Source organism: Miniopterus schreibersii, assembly GCF_964146895.1.
Source record: "Miniopterus schreibersii genome assembly, chromosome: 1".
Lineage (NCBI taxonomy): Eukaryota > Metazoa > Chordata > Mammalia > Chiroptera > Miniopteridae > Miniopterus > Miniopterus schreibersii.
The window spans coordinates 150,938,214-150,955,238 of record NC_138101.1 but is presented as its reverse complement, the minus strand read 5'-3'; the positions used below and the strand labels follow the sequence as shown (position 1 = coordinate 150,955,238).

General features: G+C 46.2%; 1 protein-coding gene across 1 annotated transcript in view; it reads right to left on the bottom strand.

Annotated features, from left to right (window-relative positions):
* GLDN (gliomedin) overlaps positions 1-9,313 on the bottom strand; it is a gene marked incomplete at its 5' end in the record, with an annotated part of 59,598 nt that extends 50,285 nt beyond the window's left edge. The window contains one exon of the mRNA XM_081134033.1: positions 8,951-9,313. Within this exon, the coding sequence (XP_080990159.1) occupies positions 8,951-9,313 (363 nt within the window). The remainder of the gene's footprint in view (positions 1-8,950) is intronic.
* Positions 9,314-17,025: the final 7,712 nt, after the last annotated feature.

The following is a 17,025-nucleotide window of genomic DNA, read 5'->3' as shown; positions in this document are numbered from 1 at the left end:
CTCTTGCTCTTCCAGCCCTGTACAATTTTCATTCCAGTCCCTAGACCATGCATGGTTCAAGTTACTTCTTGTGCTTGGAATGACTCACCTTCCTTGCCTGTTCAAATCTCACCAACCTTACATTGCCCACTTCAAGTTCTGTCTCCTCCATGAAACCTTCCTTCATCACTTTAGTGAGGATTGGGTTTTCTCTCGACTGCCCTGGTCCTCATCACACAACTCACTGTAAAGGGTTTTCCTCTATAGGTCTTCCTGTTCAGAGGGACTGATTCCAAGGTCCTCAGGTGTTACATATAGGAAAATGACTTTTTTTGCGGGGGTGGTGGGGGGTGGTTTTTGTTGGGTTTGGTTTTTTTTTGCCTTCAAGTGAAAAGGATTCCAGACTCCAACACTCACCCACTGGAGTTACTGAAAACCGGGAATGATTTTTGTAGTTGCCAACTCATCATTTTAGGCTGGGTACAGTTACCCACAACACATTCCCAAGCACTTCACAGTTTTTACGTACAGCCCAGGCAAGGTCTCCAGAGTTCCCAGCACTTGGGTGAGGACAAGAACCTTTTTCTGAGTTGCGGGTTACTTCATCTACTGCAGTCAGAACAAACTCCACAAATTGCATTTTAAATGATCTTTAGTTGGCCTTGTTGTTTTAACTCTACCTTTTAGTAAAGAAAATTGTGTCTTGAACTTTAGTTAAACTAGAAGTAAATTATATCTTCTTAAAATACAGAACTGTTAAAACTCAGAGAGCTACATAAAAGCAACTGATGGGCTGAAAAATGCTCCCTTTGTAGCAGAATCACAACCTAAAAGCTTCAGCTTGTTTCACACAACATGACCTTTAGTCTGTAGATAAAATGCATGTAAATTAAGCTTGAATGTCAACTAGATTTGGTCAAGGATTTCTTTTTGGGGGGAAAGGGAGGGGAGTTTGAGGAATGTAGAGCAAAAAATGAATGCCCCCCCCCCCCCCAGATAACTGTGTTTTATCAGATCTGAAGATTATTTTGATAGTTTCCACACAGGTACCCATATCCTGCAGAGCATGAGACTCCCGGAAGTAAACTGTTCTCCTTTCTTAGAAATTGATTTTGCTCTACCTTCCTCTTATGTTTTGTCAATTTTTCAAATAAAAGCATCCAAAAACTTTTTTTAGGAGTGCCACCAAATAGGAATGGACAGAATTTAACAACAGCTGAGCCAGCCAGAATTGGGGTCAAGATGATCTCTGTTAGTGGGCGTCAACCCGCGTCACCACTGGCCATGCAGAGGGCTGGGGGCCCAGGAAATCCAGGACGGCTGAAGAAGCCCTGCTCCCATATCAAGGCTAAGTCTTTTGTTTTCAATGACAAGATAGATTAGGTTGGCGTGATGCTTTAAGCAGCAGCTGATAGAAGCACATATGAACAGACAACTTGGCGTTCTGAAGGAACTAGAGATAAAGAGTAAACCCCGAAATAAAATGCTCAGAGCATGGGTGAGAAGGGCTTATGATAAATAGCGATTAAGCTTAACAGCAACAATGAACTCTTATGGGGAACACTGACTATACCCGGCACTTGCACTTTACCAACAGCATTTCCCATAGGCCTCTAACAACTCTATGAGGTGTGTACTATGATCTCAGTCTTACAGATCAGGAAGCCGAGGCTCGGAGAAGTTAAAAGACTTACCCAAGGTCACTCAGCTACCGAGCTGTGAACCCAGGATGTGAATCCATCTCACTCTCGGGTCCACGCTGCTCACAACCACAACATACCTCAGTGAAGCATCAGGTAGAGAGAGGTTGGCTGGGACCTAACAGTAGGAAGGATGCTCAGGTTCGGGGCAGGCACATAATAGCTGAGGGCAGTGGCAGAACCACGTGGAGGTGACCCTGGGCCAGCCTTAGAGAGGTCCTGGGACAAGGGCAATTGGGAGATGAACCATCCCTTGGCACTGGAAGACTCATGATCTAAGAAGCCATTCTGGAACTCGCCCGGAGAGGGCCCTCTGCCCAAGGATCTCTCAGCCTGTGGTCTAGTGGTCAGTGCCACTAAGCAACAGGCTGGTCTAAGGGGTTCTGCTGTCTCCCAGAGTGGAGTGGCGCTTTTCAAGAGGGGCATGTGGCTTGGGGTTCCAAATGGAAAAACCCGTTTTATCCCTGGCATAGTGGCAGTGAAGGTTGAAGAAGAGGTAGGGATACAGCAGATAAAGAGTGGACAATTCATCAGGCCCCTGCAGATCCATCCTGCTCAGGTTAAAAGGCTCAGTAGGCTTGTTCCTATTGCCCTCACCGCTACTGTTTTAGCTTGAAAGAGTCTCGGGGCGTGTTAGAGCTCCAGGATCTGGGAGCAGGTCCAAATGGTTTAATACCACTCATCCACGTGGTCACTACAATTGCCCTGTTCTCATGGGTTCAGATGCTCAATTTTGACTCATGTGTTTCTTACATATGTTCTTAGAGGGTCATGACAACTGTATAATCTACATGGACTCTTTTATTTGCATGTGTGCAAAATTTGTGCTGATGAAGTGAGGTGATTTGAAGGATGTGCTAAGGGGCCAGCTCTCTCTTGTCTTTCTCAATATACACCATCATGACCTGATACACGAGTTCAGTTTATGGATGTGTTCACAGTACCAAAACCAGACATAGTCTTAGCAGAGATGTAACTTCAAGTTCTCCCCACCCTTAACGGACACTGGAAATAGCTCCTGATCTGGAAACCAAGCACGCCATGATAGGTGTGACATCCCAAGTGCGCATGTGCACATGCTGCTATGAGGAAGGCCAGGGAAGGCCACCTCCCAGGCTCTGCATTTGGGTTTATGACTTCAGCTGCCCTGTCTCTTTGTCCTTCTGTGTCTGACTTCTCATCAGGCCCACTCCATACTGCAGGACCTGTGGCGTATAAATTTCTCCCCTTCAACTAAAGAGAACAGATGAGGTCTGAAGCGAGGCCTAGCTATGGGGTTAATGGGTAGTTAAAGCTGTCCTAACTTTGACTGAAACTTGACTTGGGAAGCCAGCCTAGAAGGAGCAAGGCTTGAGGGTGGGCTCAGCCCCACAGCCTCCCTCTAGAGCGCAGCCACTCTCTCAGGTCAGCTATGCCCTGGATTATGTCCCCTTCGAGAAGGTCTCAAACCCAGGGTTAACCAATACTAAAACAGTCCTAATTTAGCAGCTGGGCTCTCCAAAGGAATGACTCCTAGTGCCTCTCTGCTCCAATGGACAACAGTCTACTATAAGGGACCTGACAGAAAATAGTTTAGGCTTTGTGGGCCATGTGGTCTCTGTTAAAACTACTCAATTCTTCTGTTTCATGTGAAAGTAGCCACAGACAGTACATAAACACATGGACATGGCTGCATGCCAGTAAAGCTTGATTTATGGTTAGGTCATGAAACATTATTCTTTTGATTTTTTTCCTAACCATTAAATGTGAAAACCATTCTTGCTTCATGGGCTGTACAAAAACAAGCAGCAGGCTGATTTGGCTTGTAGGCCACAGTGTTGACTCTTGGTCTAAATCCTCAGCTTTTACACCATCTGGAAGGGACCCAGTTCAAGGGGTGGTAAAGTGAGGTAAACCCTGGCACAGCCTTCAAGGAAATGTAGCATCCATGCAAACAGGAGCTGTGACTACAAGTAATATGATTTTCCCCCTTTAAACAAGATAATGCATAGATCCATATATGTGTACCTCATAGCAGTCATCATGAAAAACTCTGTTACAGTAATGTGTTAGTGCTTAACACAGCTGGAATCTCCTCCTTGAGAACCACCCTCAGAACTGGAGCACATGTTTTTAAAAAACCACAGTAAAGGGAAATCTCCATTCACTGAAGGTGGAGTTGATTTTTAGAAACAGCCAAAAAAAAACAAAACACCCCAAAAAACAAAACAAAAGCCAAACCAAACCAAATACAAAAAAGCCATCTCCACTTGACCAACAATAATGATGGCACCACTAACTACTATCCTATCAGAATCAGGCTTGAGTTAAATAAAGCCACTTTTGTTCAAAATCGCTCATGATTGTAAGAGGAGACTGCTGCAAACTAAGCTTGGAAGTCCTAACATGGTCCCTAACAATGTGAATGTTGTTTGGCCAACACACTGTCACAGCCAATTAAAAAAATTTTTTGGAATTTCTGTCAATATTTAAAAGCCAAGCAATTTCACATAAAAAGTCAGATTTTTTTTTTTTTTAACTTCTCTTATGAAAAAAATAAAAAGATCAGTGACACTGGGCTCTCGTTCTTATATGGCAACAATTAGCAAGACTCCTTTTTTTAAAAGAAATCTTTTTTCTTTTTTAATCCTTACACAATGATATGGGTTTTTTGTTTTATTGATTCCAGAGAGAGGAAAAGGAGAGAGAGAGAAAAATCGATCGGTTGCCTCCCCCAAGAATCAAACCCGCAAACTTCTGGTGTACAGGACAACGCTCCAACAAACTGAGCCACTGGGCCAGGGCAAGAGCCTGTCTTTTAGACAGAGCACATGACCTCAGGCTGGCAGTCCCTACCACAGTATCATTCCCCAGCCTGGTGGCACCTGCCATGTAACCCTGTGCTTATGGCCTTTTCACTCACAAAACAGAAACACAATCACACGGTTCAAAAGTCAAAATAATACACAAAGCTATACAGTGAAAGGTCCATCCCCATGTATCCCCACCCTCCCTATGTAAGCACCTTTGTTAATTTCTTCACTTATTTTCCCTCTTTTTCCTTACACAAAGTAATACAATATATACTTTTCCCTGCCTTGCTTTCTTCCCTTAAAATACCTGTACCCTGGGGGATTGTTCCAACAGCAGCACCGAGGGAATTTCCTCATTCTTGTTTTACAGCTACCTAGTACCCCAGTGGGTGCCTAGGTCAGTTTATTTAACTAGTCCTATATTGGAGGGCACGGGTCGTTAAAAGTCTTTCGCTTTTTTTTACAAATATTGTGCAGTGAATGACTATGCGCTTATGTCATTTCATAGGTGATAAAGTCTGTTGTGCAGGATAAACTCCCACAAGTGAAATTGCTGGGTCAGAGGATAAATGTATTTGTAACGTTTTTAGGTATTGACAAATTGCCTTCCATATGGGTTGTACCATTTTGCACCCCAATCCCAGTGCAAGAGCACGTCTTGTTTCCTTTCAGCTTCCTCAACAGAATGTGTTGTCCAACGTTTGTTTGCAGCTTTGTCATTCTGACAGGTAAAAATTATTCAGGGCAGTTATAATTTACATTTTTAAATCAAGAGATCTTTTCCCAGGTGTTTAAGAGACACATTTGCCTTCCTTCCCCCCCCCCCCCCAACTGTCTGCTCCATTTCTCTATTGGATTCCTATTTCTGTTGCTAATTTACCTATTATTCTTGTTTCTTTCCTTATCATCTTCTAGGAGCGCTTATATATATCAGATTAGCCCTGTATCTATGTTATGAGCTGCAAATACTTTTTTTCCAGTTTGTCATTTATCTTTGCCTTTGTTTAAGGTGTGTGTTTGTTTCTTTTTGTTATTTGCTATACAGAAGTTTTGTTATTGTTGTGTGTGCTTTTTAAATGTAGTTAAGTTTATTTATTGTTTGCTTCTGGCTTTTGAGTTATAGTTTGAGAGAAAGGTCTTCCCCATTTTGAAATTAGAAGTGAAGTTACTCATATTTTCTTCTAGTAATTTTTAGACTTTCATTTTTTTTAAAGTAAATTTTTGATGCATTTAGAGCTTAAGGTGCACACTGTGAGAAGTTAAACTTTCTTCCTACTGGGTGCTCAACCCTAGATTTTGGGCAGGATGATAAAGCTATCAGAACATCAGTAAGGAGAACTGGAGAATGGAATGAGAGAGAGCAGCTGATGGGAGGAGAAGTGAGAGAGAGGTGGGGTGGGCTGGAGACTAAGCAGAAGCAGCATCTCCTACAGGAGTTTCCATTACTGGTCTAGCTGGGTAGTCCCCAGGGCCCCTTTTATTAGTTTTCTCCAAAGCACCCACTTACTTTTAAAGATTTCATGTGTTTGGCTGTACCAAACTAACTGTTCTTTAGTAATTAGTTATGTTGCCCTTTTAACAAAGTCATTTACAGCTGCCAACCAGTCTCTGGTCAGAATGTGCTAGCCAGAATCACCATGCTGAGTACATGTACTTTCAGCCAAAAGCACAGAACTCTGAGTTATCTGTTAGCTTGAGGAGTCTCATCACGGATAAATGAGCCATTCTGGAAGACTTTTTGAAATGATAATATTAATCTGTGTACAGTTTATTTCTTTGTTCTGGGATCTCTAAGGACATGAGACCTCAATGAGGGGACTCCCTCATTGAACACGTGCTGATGCTGTATAAAAGGGAGGGGGAAGGTGTAGACCTCAACATTAAGAATTTTGTCATACTGGGTACTAAATAGTTCTCTTAGCAACTTTTTGTGCTAGAGGTACCCTAGGACAGTTCATTTTTTAAAATTCTCACCTGAGGATTTTTTATTCCACTGCTTTTCAGAGAAAGTGGAAGGGGGTGAGAGAGACAGAAACATCAATGTGAATGAAAGAGACACACTGATTGGTCGCCTCCTGCATTCCCCCCAACCAGGGCCAGGGACAGAGCCTGCAACCGAGGTACATGCCCTTGGCCAGAATCAAACCTAGGACCCTTCAGTCCGCAGGCCGATGCTCTAACCACTGAGCAAAACCAGCGAGGGCTAGGACAGTTCTTTTTAAAAAATTGTTTCCTCATGTGAATAATTCTCTGTTCCAAGAAAAATAAAGATGAGAAAAATGTGCAAAGGTAAATGGTGAGGATGTTGGGGAAAAAAAGAAAGTAAAGGGCTTTTCAGTAATAAAATTGGTTCCTCTGTCTGAAGCAGAGGCCTCAAGTTGAGAGTGAGATGCTAGGAAGGTGTGCCCATGTCCTTCCTGCTGGGTAGTGGGCACCCACCCCAGGCTGCACCCCTAGCAATTAATTCGGAATCTCAGTCATGTGTAAAGCTCCCCATATGATTTCAATGTGCAATCACTGCTCTACAACCTTGTTACTCAAAGTGTGGTCCTCAGACCCGCAGCCTTGGTATCAGTGGAGGCTTGTTAGAAATGCAGAATCACAGGCCCCAACTTAGACCTTCTGAGTCAGCATTTTCACAAGACCCGTAAGACATTCATATGCACATTGAAGTTAGAGAAGTAGTGGTCTAGAGTAGCGTTTCTCAAAGTGAGGCACCTGAACCACCTACATCAAACTCATCAAGGGGGTGGAAGGAAGGGTGGGGAAATCATGATTCTGTATGTCTGAGGGTGGAGCCCTGGAATCATTTTTAATGGGCCTACTGTTTGAGAACTGCTCCCAAGAGGAAAGCCAGCAATATGGTGGTTGCTTTCCCCTGGTCCGCATGGAAATTCTCTCATGACTCTAAAAGGCCAAAGCACACGCATTGCAAGTGGGGGAGGGGTGAGTGGGTGATAATCTACGAATGTTTCTCAACCTGACGAATGTGATGCTCCTGACCTGAAACAGAGCAGGTGATGGTAGTTAAATTTAACTTTCAGGTTGACACGGAAATGAATCTCTGGTTCTCTTGAGTTAGTGACTGAATAGGCTGCATTTTGGATGCCTGGGCCTCTACCTTAAATGCAGGACTGAAAAACATAAAATGTTGATGCCCAGATGCATCCTTCTGGAAGGGTTTGAAAAACCCCCTCGAAATGCACAGCAGAGAGACAAGAGAAAGAGCAAATTCCCCTAAGCATATTTCTTCATTTTTACAGAGGTCTGTTTTTGAAGTTTTTGCTTGTGCCCAGATTTTTAAATGTTTATAGGTAAAAAAAAAAAAAAAAGGAACAAAACAAACAAAAAACAAACAAACAAACAAAACCAGGCAGGGATAGAAAATCTGATCTCTCAAAAGATGTGTTTGCAGTGGGTAGTACTTCCATGTGGTTTTAAAAGCATTTCAGCTCACATAAGATATTTAAAAGCTTCTATGATAACAGAAGAGTTAAGTGGATTGATCTTCAAATACCTAGGATTTCGAAGTATTCCTCACACTTGACTTGAGGTGGTGGAACTGAAATATTTGTAATTATAAAGTGAAATAAGACCACTGTGGTTGTAATGGATAATAAAATGGAATGGGGAACAGCAATGTGATCTACGTGTAATTGTTAGATAATTACTGAGTTAAAATCAGCAAAAGCAAAGAAACTTAAAACTGGAAAAAAAATTTTGTGGGGCTTTGCTTTGAAGACTCTTTAGAGCAGTGTTCCTTAAATCTTCAGGCGGAGTGCAATGGAGCCCCTTTGAAACGATAATGCGGAGCTACAGACTTCCAGATGCGCCACCTGCAAGCAACTTCTGGGGTTCTATAGACTCCCTGGAGCCGGTATTAGAACCTCAGTTTTGACATCGAGTTTTAAGAAAACCGTTTTAGGCCTCGGAGCAACTTTCTCAGCATCAAGGTCGTAGGTGGCTGGTAAAATTAGGGCTGACAGTTTTCCCTTAAACGGAGACAATTAGGTCAGCAATCTCACGGGGCTGGGCCGAGCCAGGTGAAAAACCACACCACTAGATTGTGCCAGGGAAAGAATCCCGCTATTGAAGGCGTCTGCACTTTCAGAAATGCTGCCTCCCTGCTCTCAGGGGTCCCCAGTGAGTTGCCCAGGCAGAGCCCGGGGACCGCTGTGACTCTCTTCACCAGAAGGTGAAAACTTTTGTCCAAAGTTAGGAAGGAAAGTAGGCTCTTAACACTTCCTACACCCCTCATTTACCTGCAGACTCAAGGACGTACGGAAGGGGAAGACATACCCTTCCGCCCCTGCCTCACTGAACTGATGAGGACACTGACCCCAGAGGGCTAAGGTGGCGTCCCCAGGGCCCTCGCTCCGCAGCCCGCTGCCACCTGGCGGGAGGAGAGGGCGCCGGGCTCGTTCCCCGCGCCGCCCGCCGCCCGCCCGGGCAGGGCTCGAGGCGCCGCGCCCCGCCTACCGGCACCATGGAGTAGGTCATCAGCATCAGCATGTCCTGGCTCTCGGCGCGGAGGGGCGGCAGCGGCTCCCCGCCGTGGCTGCGCCTGCTGCGCGCGGCGCCCGCGGGGTCCGGGGGCGGCGGGGGCGCGTGGCGCGGCGCGCGACTCAGCTCCTCCAGGAAGGCGCGCAGGGCGCCGTTCTCGCGCTGCTCCCGGCCCCGCTGCGCCTCCAGCGCCCGCAGCGCCGCGCTCAGCCCGCGCCACTGGCACAGCGCAAACACGGTGCCCGCGGCATTGAGCGCCGAGAGCAGGGCCACGGCGGCCAGGGCCCCGCGCAGCCCCCAGCCCGCGCCCCCGCAGCCGCGCTCCGCGCTCCGGGCCATGCTCTGCGCACCTCGGGCGGACGGTCGGGGCTGGGCCGCCTTAAGCCGGGGCAGCCTTTATACACGCGGGCCGGCCGTGGGCTGGTGGCCGCGCCGTGAGTCACGCCGCCCTTTGGCCCGGCTGGCTGGGCGGGTGGGGGACAGTGGCAGTGGCGCCCGAGCAGCCCGGAGGGACCGGCCGGCACAGACGTGCAGAGGGGGAGAGGAGCGAGTGGAGGCAGCCCGCGGAGGACGGGTAGAAAGGGCTCGTACTCCCGGTGCTGGCCGAGCAAACCAGCAAACCCTCCTCTCCCTCCTCTTCCTGCTGTCCTGCGGCCCGTCGGTGTTGCCGTGGCCCAGACCGGCAGACTAGGGTCAGACTGACGGGGAGAGCAGGAATTGTTATGGCCGAAAAATCACTGGATTCCTACCCCTGTGCCCCCGCCCTGTCTCAAAAGGATCAGCATGCCCTGAATGCCAAGGCACATGTCCGCTGCCCCTGGGAGATCTGTTGCTGGGCCGGGTCCAGGCTGCCCATCACTCCTCCCCCCATCACAGGACCCCGCAGGGCCACTGAAGACCCCACTAGATCTTTACAAGGAAGGGGATGGATAGAGGCTTCAAGACGGTTGACACTGGAGGGTTAAGAAGGCCCCTGGTCAGAAACAGAAAAACTAAGCCCTGCCTGGCCAGTCACCTGTGCGGGGAGATTTCCAGGATTTGGCAGGTCAAGAACTCTCCCCTGAGACCCATACCTGGGAGGTGGCAGGGTGCTGAGAGAACAATGCAAGAGTGGGAATCAAGACCTGGTTCTAATCCCATTCACCACTCCCCAGCTGGGGGCCTTAGCGCATGTCCCAAGGCAACTCTGGACTGATTTTTTTTTTTTTTATGTCTTTATTGATTTCAGAGAGAGGAAGGGAGAGAGAGAGAGAAACATCAATGATGAGAGTCATTGACTGGCTGCCTCCTGCACCCTCCCTCATGTGCCCTCCCCAAGAATCGAACCAAGATCTCCTGGATCATAGGTTGATGCTCAACCGCTGAGCCAGGATGGCCGGGCTGGACTGATTCTGAGGTGCTTTTTGGCTGAAGGGTAGGGATTCTAGTCAGGCCCCTTCTGGGCCTTACTTAGCCTGCCCTCCTTGATGGAGCAGATGACTTAGCCTCTTTCTCAACTTTCCCCAGATGGTTCTGCCTCCCAGGGCCCCAGGGCCTGCAGGAGGCCCCAACCAGAGCCATGATTGCTGTTTCTACAGCCCATTATCTCAGAGGAGGAGGTGGCCCATGGAGCCAGCTGGAGCTGCTAGAGGGAAAGGACTTTCTCTAGCATAAGGGGTCACAGCTGTTTCAGCACTTAGGGAACCAGTGGGATGATGGGGAAGCAAACACCTTATAACATAATGGCAAGAGCTCTGTAACCATCTCCTCCCCAAAGATGTACATTCTGATTCTTGTAGGTGGGTATTTTTTTTTCACAGAAGAGCAAACCCAGGGCATCTCAGCGTTCTTACCCACTGCTCACCAGTGTGAGCCTGGGTAGATACTCTGAGGAAGCCCAAGAAAACCCAAGTCATATCTCAGAAGTTTGGTGTCAAGGTCTGGATTCCTGAGTTTTAATAGAGATAATGACCACCTTGAGTGTTTATTCTTAGAAGACCATGTGGTTGAAGAGCAATTAGGAAAGCATGAAAGTCAAAGTGGTTCATGAAGGACCCCAGCTATAGGGACATGATGGCCTGAAGGGGAGGGAGATGATACAGACAACTTTGTCCAGTTCCTCCCAACTCATACTGTGACCTAATGAAAGAATTGTCATGTACTCTTATCTCTTGTCGTCCAAGCTTAGGATGCCAATTGTAAGGCTGAGGACCAATGGGGAGACGACACAGAGAGACAGAGTTAGGGGTCAGCCCCAGTGAGATCTTCATTTAATTCACTAACAACCTACTGAGCACCTACTATCTGTCAGGCACAGTGATGGGCTTTGAAGGTTTAAAAATGAACAAGACAAGCAGCCTGTAGTGTGAGCAGTTGGAGTCCTGTGGAGCCTCCCGAGCTTCTCTTTATCCCAACATTCATTACAGTTACTGTTGCCTGATCATCTGTCCCCAGTGCTCACCATCAACAACAGAATACACAGCTCCTGAGGTTAGGGGCTACATCTTGTTTGACCTTGACTCCCCCAACACCTGGCACAGTTCCTGGCTTGAAACGGCCATTCAATAATTGACTATTGAGTAAGTGAATGAACAGATGAATGAATGAAAGCTGTTTAGTGAGGGTATTTCTATGTGAAATGTGTGTCGTGGTGGTAGGGCTTAAGAACAAAACTCTGTTTATATCACACACCTGGCCCCGTCTTCCTTGGAAGGCTGGATGTCTAATGGTCAGGAGAGTGAGGGTGGCCTGTCATGCATACCCCATCTGCTTTGGTTCAGAGGCCAGAGCCAGTAGAAGGAACTGAGTTCCAGTTTCACTTGGAACCAGCCAGGCTCTACCCAACAGCCTTAGGCCAAGATGCTGCCCCTCTTAGGGATGTAGGACTCCAAAAGCTATGGCATGGACAATGGGCTGGGTAGGAGCAGTGCCTGGGGCCAAGAGAGGGACAGAAAGAGGGCAGTAAAATTAAAAATAAGCCAGGTTCTCTTCCTCCTCAAGTCTTTCTGTGTAGGAATATAGTATTTTACAAGGAAGGAGAAGGTGGGACCTGTTGCTATGACCTACAATGGAGATTATCTTCACCCATCTCTTGCTGCAAAATGGCTCAATCCAAACAGCTGACCTTGCTTTGTTTCTTTCGCCTTTCTCCTCTGCCCTCTCTCTCCACCCTCTCTCCACCACCCATCAACCTTTCTCCTTCCCTGGCCTGTCTCAGGGTTGCCCCTGTTTAAAGTCTAGCTCAGAGTCCCCTTCCTCATCAAGCCGTGCCTTCGTGCCAGCCTCAAGTTCTCCCTGTGCCTGATGTCTGCAAGCCCCAGGGACTCAGAGATTAGAATCAGAGAGACCGGAACTTGAAACCACTTTTTAACTGTGACTTTGGGTATGTTGCTCAACTTCTTTAAGGAGACTACTTTTATCTGTCTCATAGGGTTGTGAAGATTTGATGAGAAAATACGTGTACAGCACTTGGCATACAGTAAATGAGCAGTGAACCTTAGTGCTGTTGGCTATGGGCTGTCTGAACTTGCTGACACCCATATGATGCCTTGTGCTGTTGAACCAATATCTTAGTTCTTCCAGATCTTAGTTCTTTAGTTGGGATATAGCGTGCTGAAAGAAGGGAACTCTCTTCACTGTGCCCCTCAGAGTAGGGGCTTGTGTCAAGTAGGAATAATTGATTAATCAATTGATTAACTAATCATACTTTGCTGATGCTTACTAAGGAACAGAACATTTGATTGCATGGTGAACTTGGGCTGGTTTCCGAATACAGTGGCTTTGAAGTTGGTCATGTGGGCCCTTCAATCTCTAGCTTCCTAAGCTCCCCACCACTTCTTGAGAGGGAGATATGTCTACCTAGGCTGCCCTGCCTAGTATTTCTCGGGATGGGCTGATACTTTCTACATATTATTTTTTTTAAAAGATTAGCTATTAATCTGGCCTGTTTTGTTGACATAGGGGGTTCAAGATGCCGTGAGGACATGTGGAGATATATGAATTCCCTTTTCTGGAGACAAAAGAAGCCAAGAACATTGTGTGCAATCTTTACAATGAGGAGCAGTTTTTCCATTAAAAGGCAGATGCTCCATTCCCAAAGGTTAAATAGGATGCTCCTTAAAAAATGATTCCAGCTGGTTAACTTAGGGCCCTGGAGAATGAAGTCCAATTCAAGAATATCCTCCAACTTTAATTCTACAGCATTTCTTCCATCAGTGAAGTGAATAATTTTCCTTTACTCTAAGTCCTGGGTATTTTTATTTGGTCCTCTGTGATGAGGTTGGCAGCTATGCTGTGACCTCTGATGGGGTTTTGCTACCTCCCCACCTGCCTTTCCCTCTTGCCAGTGGTTAGGGAGAAAGTCTCTCTAATGGTCGCCACCATGTACATCTTCCACCCAACCACCTATGGTTTTAACTCCCCATTTCTACAGTTTAACCCCAAGAAATTTCAAGCCAACCAACCAAAGTCAGTGATTTTTCTCTTTTCCTTGTTTACTCATTCATTCATCCATCCATCCATTTATTATCCATTCATTCAACAAAATTGAGTGCTTACTATCTGCCAGGAGCTGTGCTAGGAGCTAGGAATAGAATGAACCAGACACCATTCCTGCCTCCCTGAAGCCTACAGACTAAGTGGGAGATGAGATTAACCATGTAATCGTAGACACAAGGGTATAGTTTTAAATTAGATAAGTGCCGGAAGGAAAGGAGTGTGATTCTGTGAGATCTCATCGCCGAGGAACCTGTCGTAGATGTGGGGTGTGGAGTCAGGGAGGCTTCCCTGAGAAACCAATGGTGCTTGCGCTGGAACAAGATGAGTAGTTGTTAAAGGGGTGGAGGTGTGGGTGGAAGAGTTGCAGGCAGAGGGGACAGCATGTGCAAGGCCCTGTGGCAGGATGTTCTAGGGCTTATTTTAGGGGCCGTCACAAAGCCAGTGTGGCTGCAGCATAGAGAGAGCGGGGATCAGAGAGGAGAAGGGAATGAAATGAGTCTGGAGACTAACTTAGGGGTCAGACTTTGCAGGTGGGACCTTATAGGTTGGGTTATTTATTGTGAGATCAATGGGAAGTCAGAGAGGGGGTGTGTGTGTGTGTGTGCGTGTGTGTGCGCTCACGTGCATGGGGGGTGGAGTGTGGGGGAACTGGGTTGGTGGATGAAAGATTTTCATTTTCAAAGATTACCTTTTATTGCCAGGGTTTGCAGTGGCTTCTGTTACTACAGAAAGTATGTATGATCTCTAATCATACGTACTTGAGCCTTTAAATCCACCTTTCCAAATGAAATCAGAAAACACTGAGTTCTAGAAAATGCCACTTGGTCTTTCACTGCACATTAAAGGCTGTTGAAAAACAGAACTATGACTAACATTTAAATGATTTGGCAAATCTTGATACTAGCAGGGGTTTTTGTATAATATCTAGCAGGAATTTGCATTTTCTAAGAAATCAGACTTTGGTGCTTCAAGGTGAGAGCACCCAAGAAGATTTTCTCTAGGGCTGGGAATAAGAAGAGATGATATTGCTTCCCTGACGAGATTTGGTCTAAGTTGGGCAGGTAACAACACATTTCCACCTGTCATAGCTATTGTTAGACACGGAGCTGTCCAAGGTTGTACAGTAGAGTAATTTCAGTTCTCCACTACTCACTCCTCCTGTGCTTGCTTTGTTTCCTTTGTTAGTAATAAACATACCCCTCCCCCCTCCCCTTATGCAGCCCTTCTAGCTCACTGCAGCCAGCTGTCACGGGTTGGGTTCTCTGCCACAGATGCGGAGATGGAATTTGGGGTGCAAGATGTTTATTAGAGATCAGCACCTGTGAAGAAAGGAGGAAGCAGGATTAGGCAGAGGCCGAAGTCCAATTCAGTGCAGTCCTGCCAAGCCTCAGCCCAGCCACCAGGGAGCTCTGGACTGAGTATCGCCCGTCACAGTGTTCTGCATCAGTGGGAATGGCTGGGCCTTCACACCAGTCTCACTCAGCCACAGGGCAGACGTGGGCTGCCCCAGAAAGGTATGTCTTTGGGCCAGTGGCTCTTAAAGCTGAGGCAAGCCTTGACTTCACACCCTGTGCTGGGCAGCAAGCCCTTCTTTTGTTTTTTTAAAAATTGGAATACTTCCAAATTATTATTATTATTATTATTATTAAAATCCTCACCTGAGGATATGTTTATTGATTTTTTAAATTTTTTTTTTTTTAGAGAGAGGGGAAGGGAGAGAATGAAATATCGATGTGAGAGAGAAACGTCGATCGGTTGCCTCCCACACGCCCCCCACCTGGGATCAAACCTGCACCCTTTCTGTGTGTGGGATGATGCTCCGGCCAACTGAGCCACACCAGCCAGGGTGCAAGTTCTTCTTGAAAGGGGCGGGAGCACATCTTTCTACCACATCAATCACTTGATTCATGTCAGAGACAGACCTGCAAATTCCAATATCCGTAGACTTTACACTGTGACCTTGTCGGACTGTAGAGAGAAGCCTTTTTTTTCACCTGGAGTTATGGCCTTTCAGTAAATAAAAAAGTGATTTTCAGAAACTGAATGAAAATATGAAGAGAAGTTCTAGGAGTGTCTTTGAAATGGCTAAATCTATGAAAGTAAGTTAATACTGTAAAGCCCCACTTAAGGAACTTGAACCACTGTTTTTGAAAGGACAAAACAAAGCTTACATGTGTAGGTCTTCAGTTTTCAAAGCACTTTCTCATGTCATTTGAGCCCCATAATAAGCCTGTGAAGTGAGCTGGGCAAACCTTAGAACCATTTCACAGATGAGAAAGCAAGGCTCAAGAAGGTTAAGTGACTAGCCCATGGTCATACTATTGAAGCCTCCCTGGCGTTCATCTCCCTCTTCATCAAAAGTGAGGACCTTCTTTCCTGGCCGGGGTCCCATACCTGGTCAGGGCATATACAAGAATCAATCAATGAATTTTTAAAAATTATTTTTAAAAACATTTTTAAAATATATATATCTTTATTGATTTCAGAGAGAGGAAAGGAGAGGGATAGAGAGATAGAAACATCAATGGTGAGAGGGTCTTTGATTGGCTGCCTCCTGTATGCCCCCTGCTGGGGATCGAGCCCGCAACCCTGGCATGTGCCCTGACCGGAAATCGAACCCTGATCTCCTGGATCCTAGGTTGATGCTCAACCACTGAGCCACGCCCGGCTGGGCTAAAATTATTTGTAAATGGGAACCTTCTTATCCTAAATTTTGGGCCAGTTAGGAATGTTCACGATGATGTGCAGGAAGTCGAAAAATAGGGCAGGGAAAGGATTCAAACTGATGAAATGGAAAATGGCTTAGAGTGTGGCTCCAAGGCTTAAAAGCAAAGGCGGGGCAAGCACCGGGTGCTAGAATGTGTAAGCTTCACAAGGGAGAGGAATCCAGTCCTCAGTCAAGCATTTTATGGAGGGTTCAGAGAGCAATGACCAGAACATGATTTCCTGGAGACCAGGTAGGGGAGCCATCATTTCTGCATCTCAGAGATGAATAGGGAACTTGAAAAAAGGTGAACTGGGGGTCTGAGAGCCCAAGACCTTTCCTTCCTGGGCTCAGGAGCCAGAGTGACACGCAAGATAAGACATGCCTCACCTCTCGAGGCTAAGTGGGAGGACCAAAAGAGATTCCTGCCAATACCAGGCCTGGAAAGGATGGAAGTCCATCTACAGAGCCAGCCGCTGAAGTGAGGCACTGGAGGACTTCCCCCAGCCAGGGGGAGCACAGGTCAGATACAGGCCCAGGGGGAGCACAGGTCAGATACAGGCCCTGAACTGAGATGACTTCTTTTTTTAAAGAGATGTGCACAGCTGTGATATTGGGCTATTCTTTCTTTCTTTGTCTCTTTCTATCTCAAAAAAAAAAAGAAAAAAAAGAAATTAAGTATTCTTATGTTTCATTTTTACCTTCTTTTTTTATGGTAAGAATATTTAACATGAGATCTATTCCCTTTACAAAATTTTAAGTATATTATACAGTATTGTTGATTATAGACACAATGTCATACAGCAGATCTCTAGAAGTATTCAACTTGCTTAACTAAAACACTGTATCCTTTAATTAGTAACTCCCCATC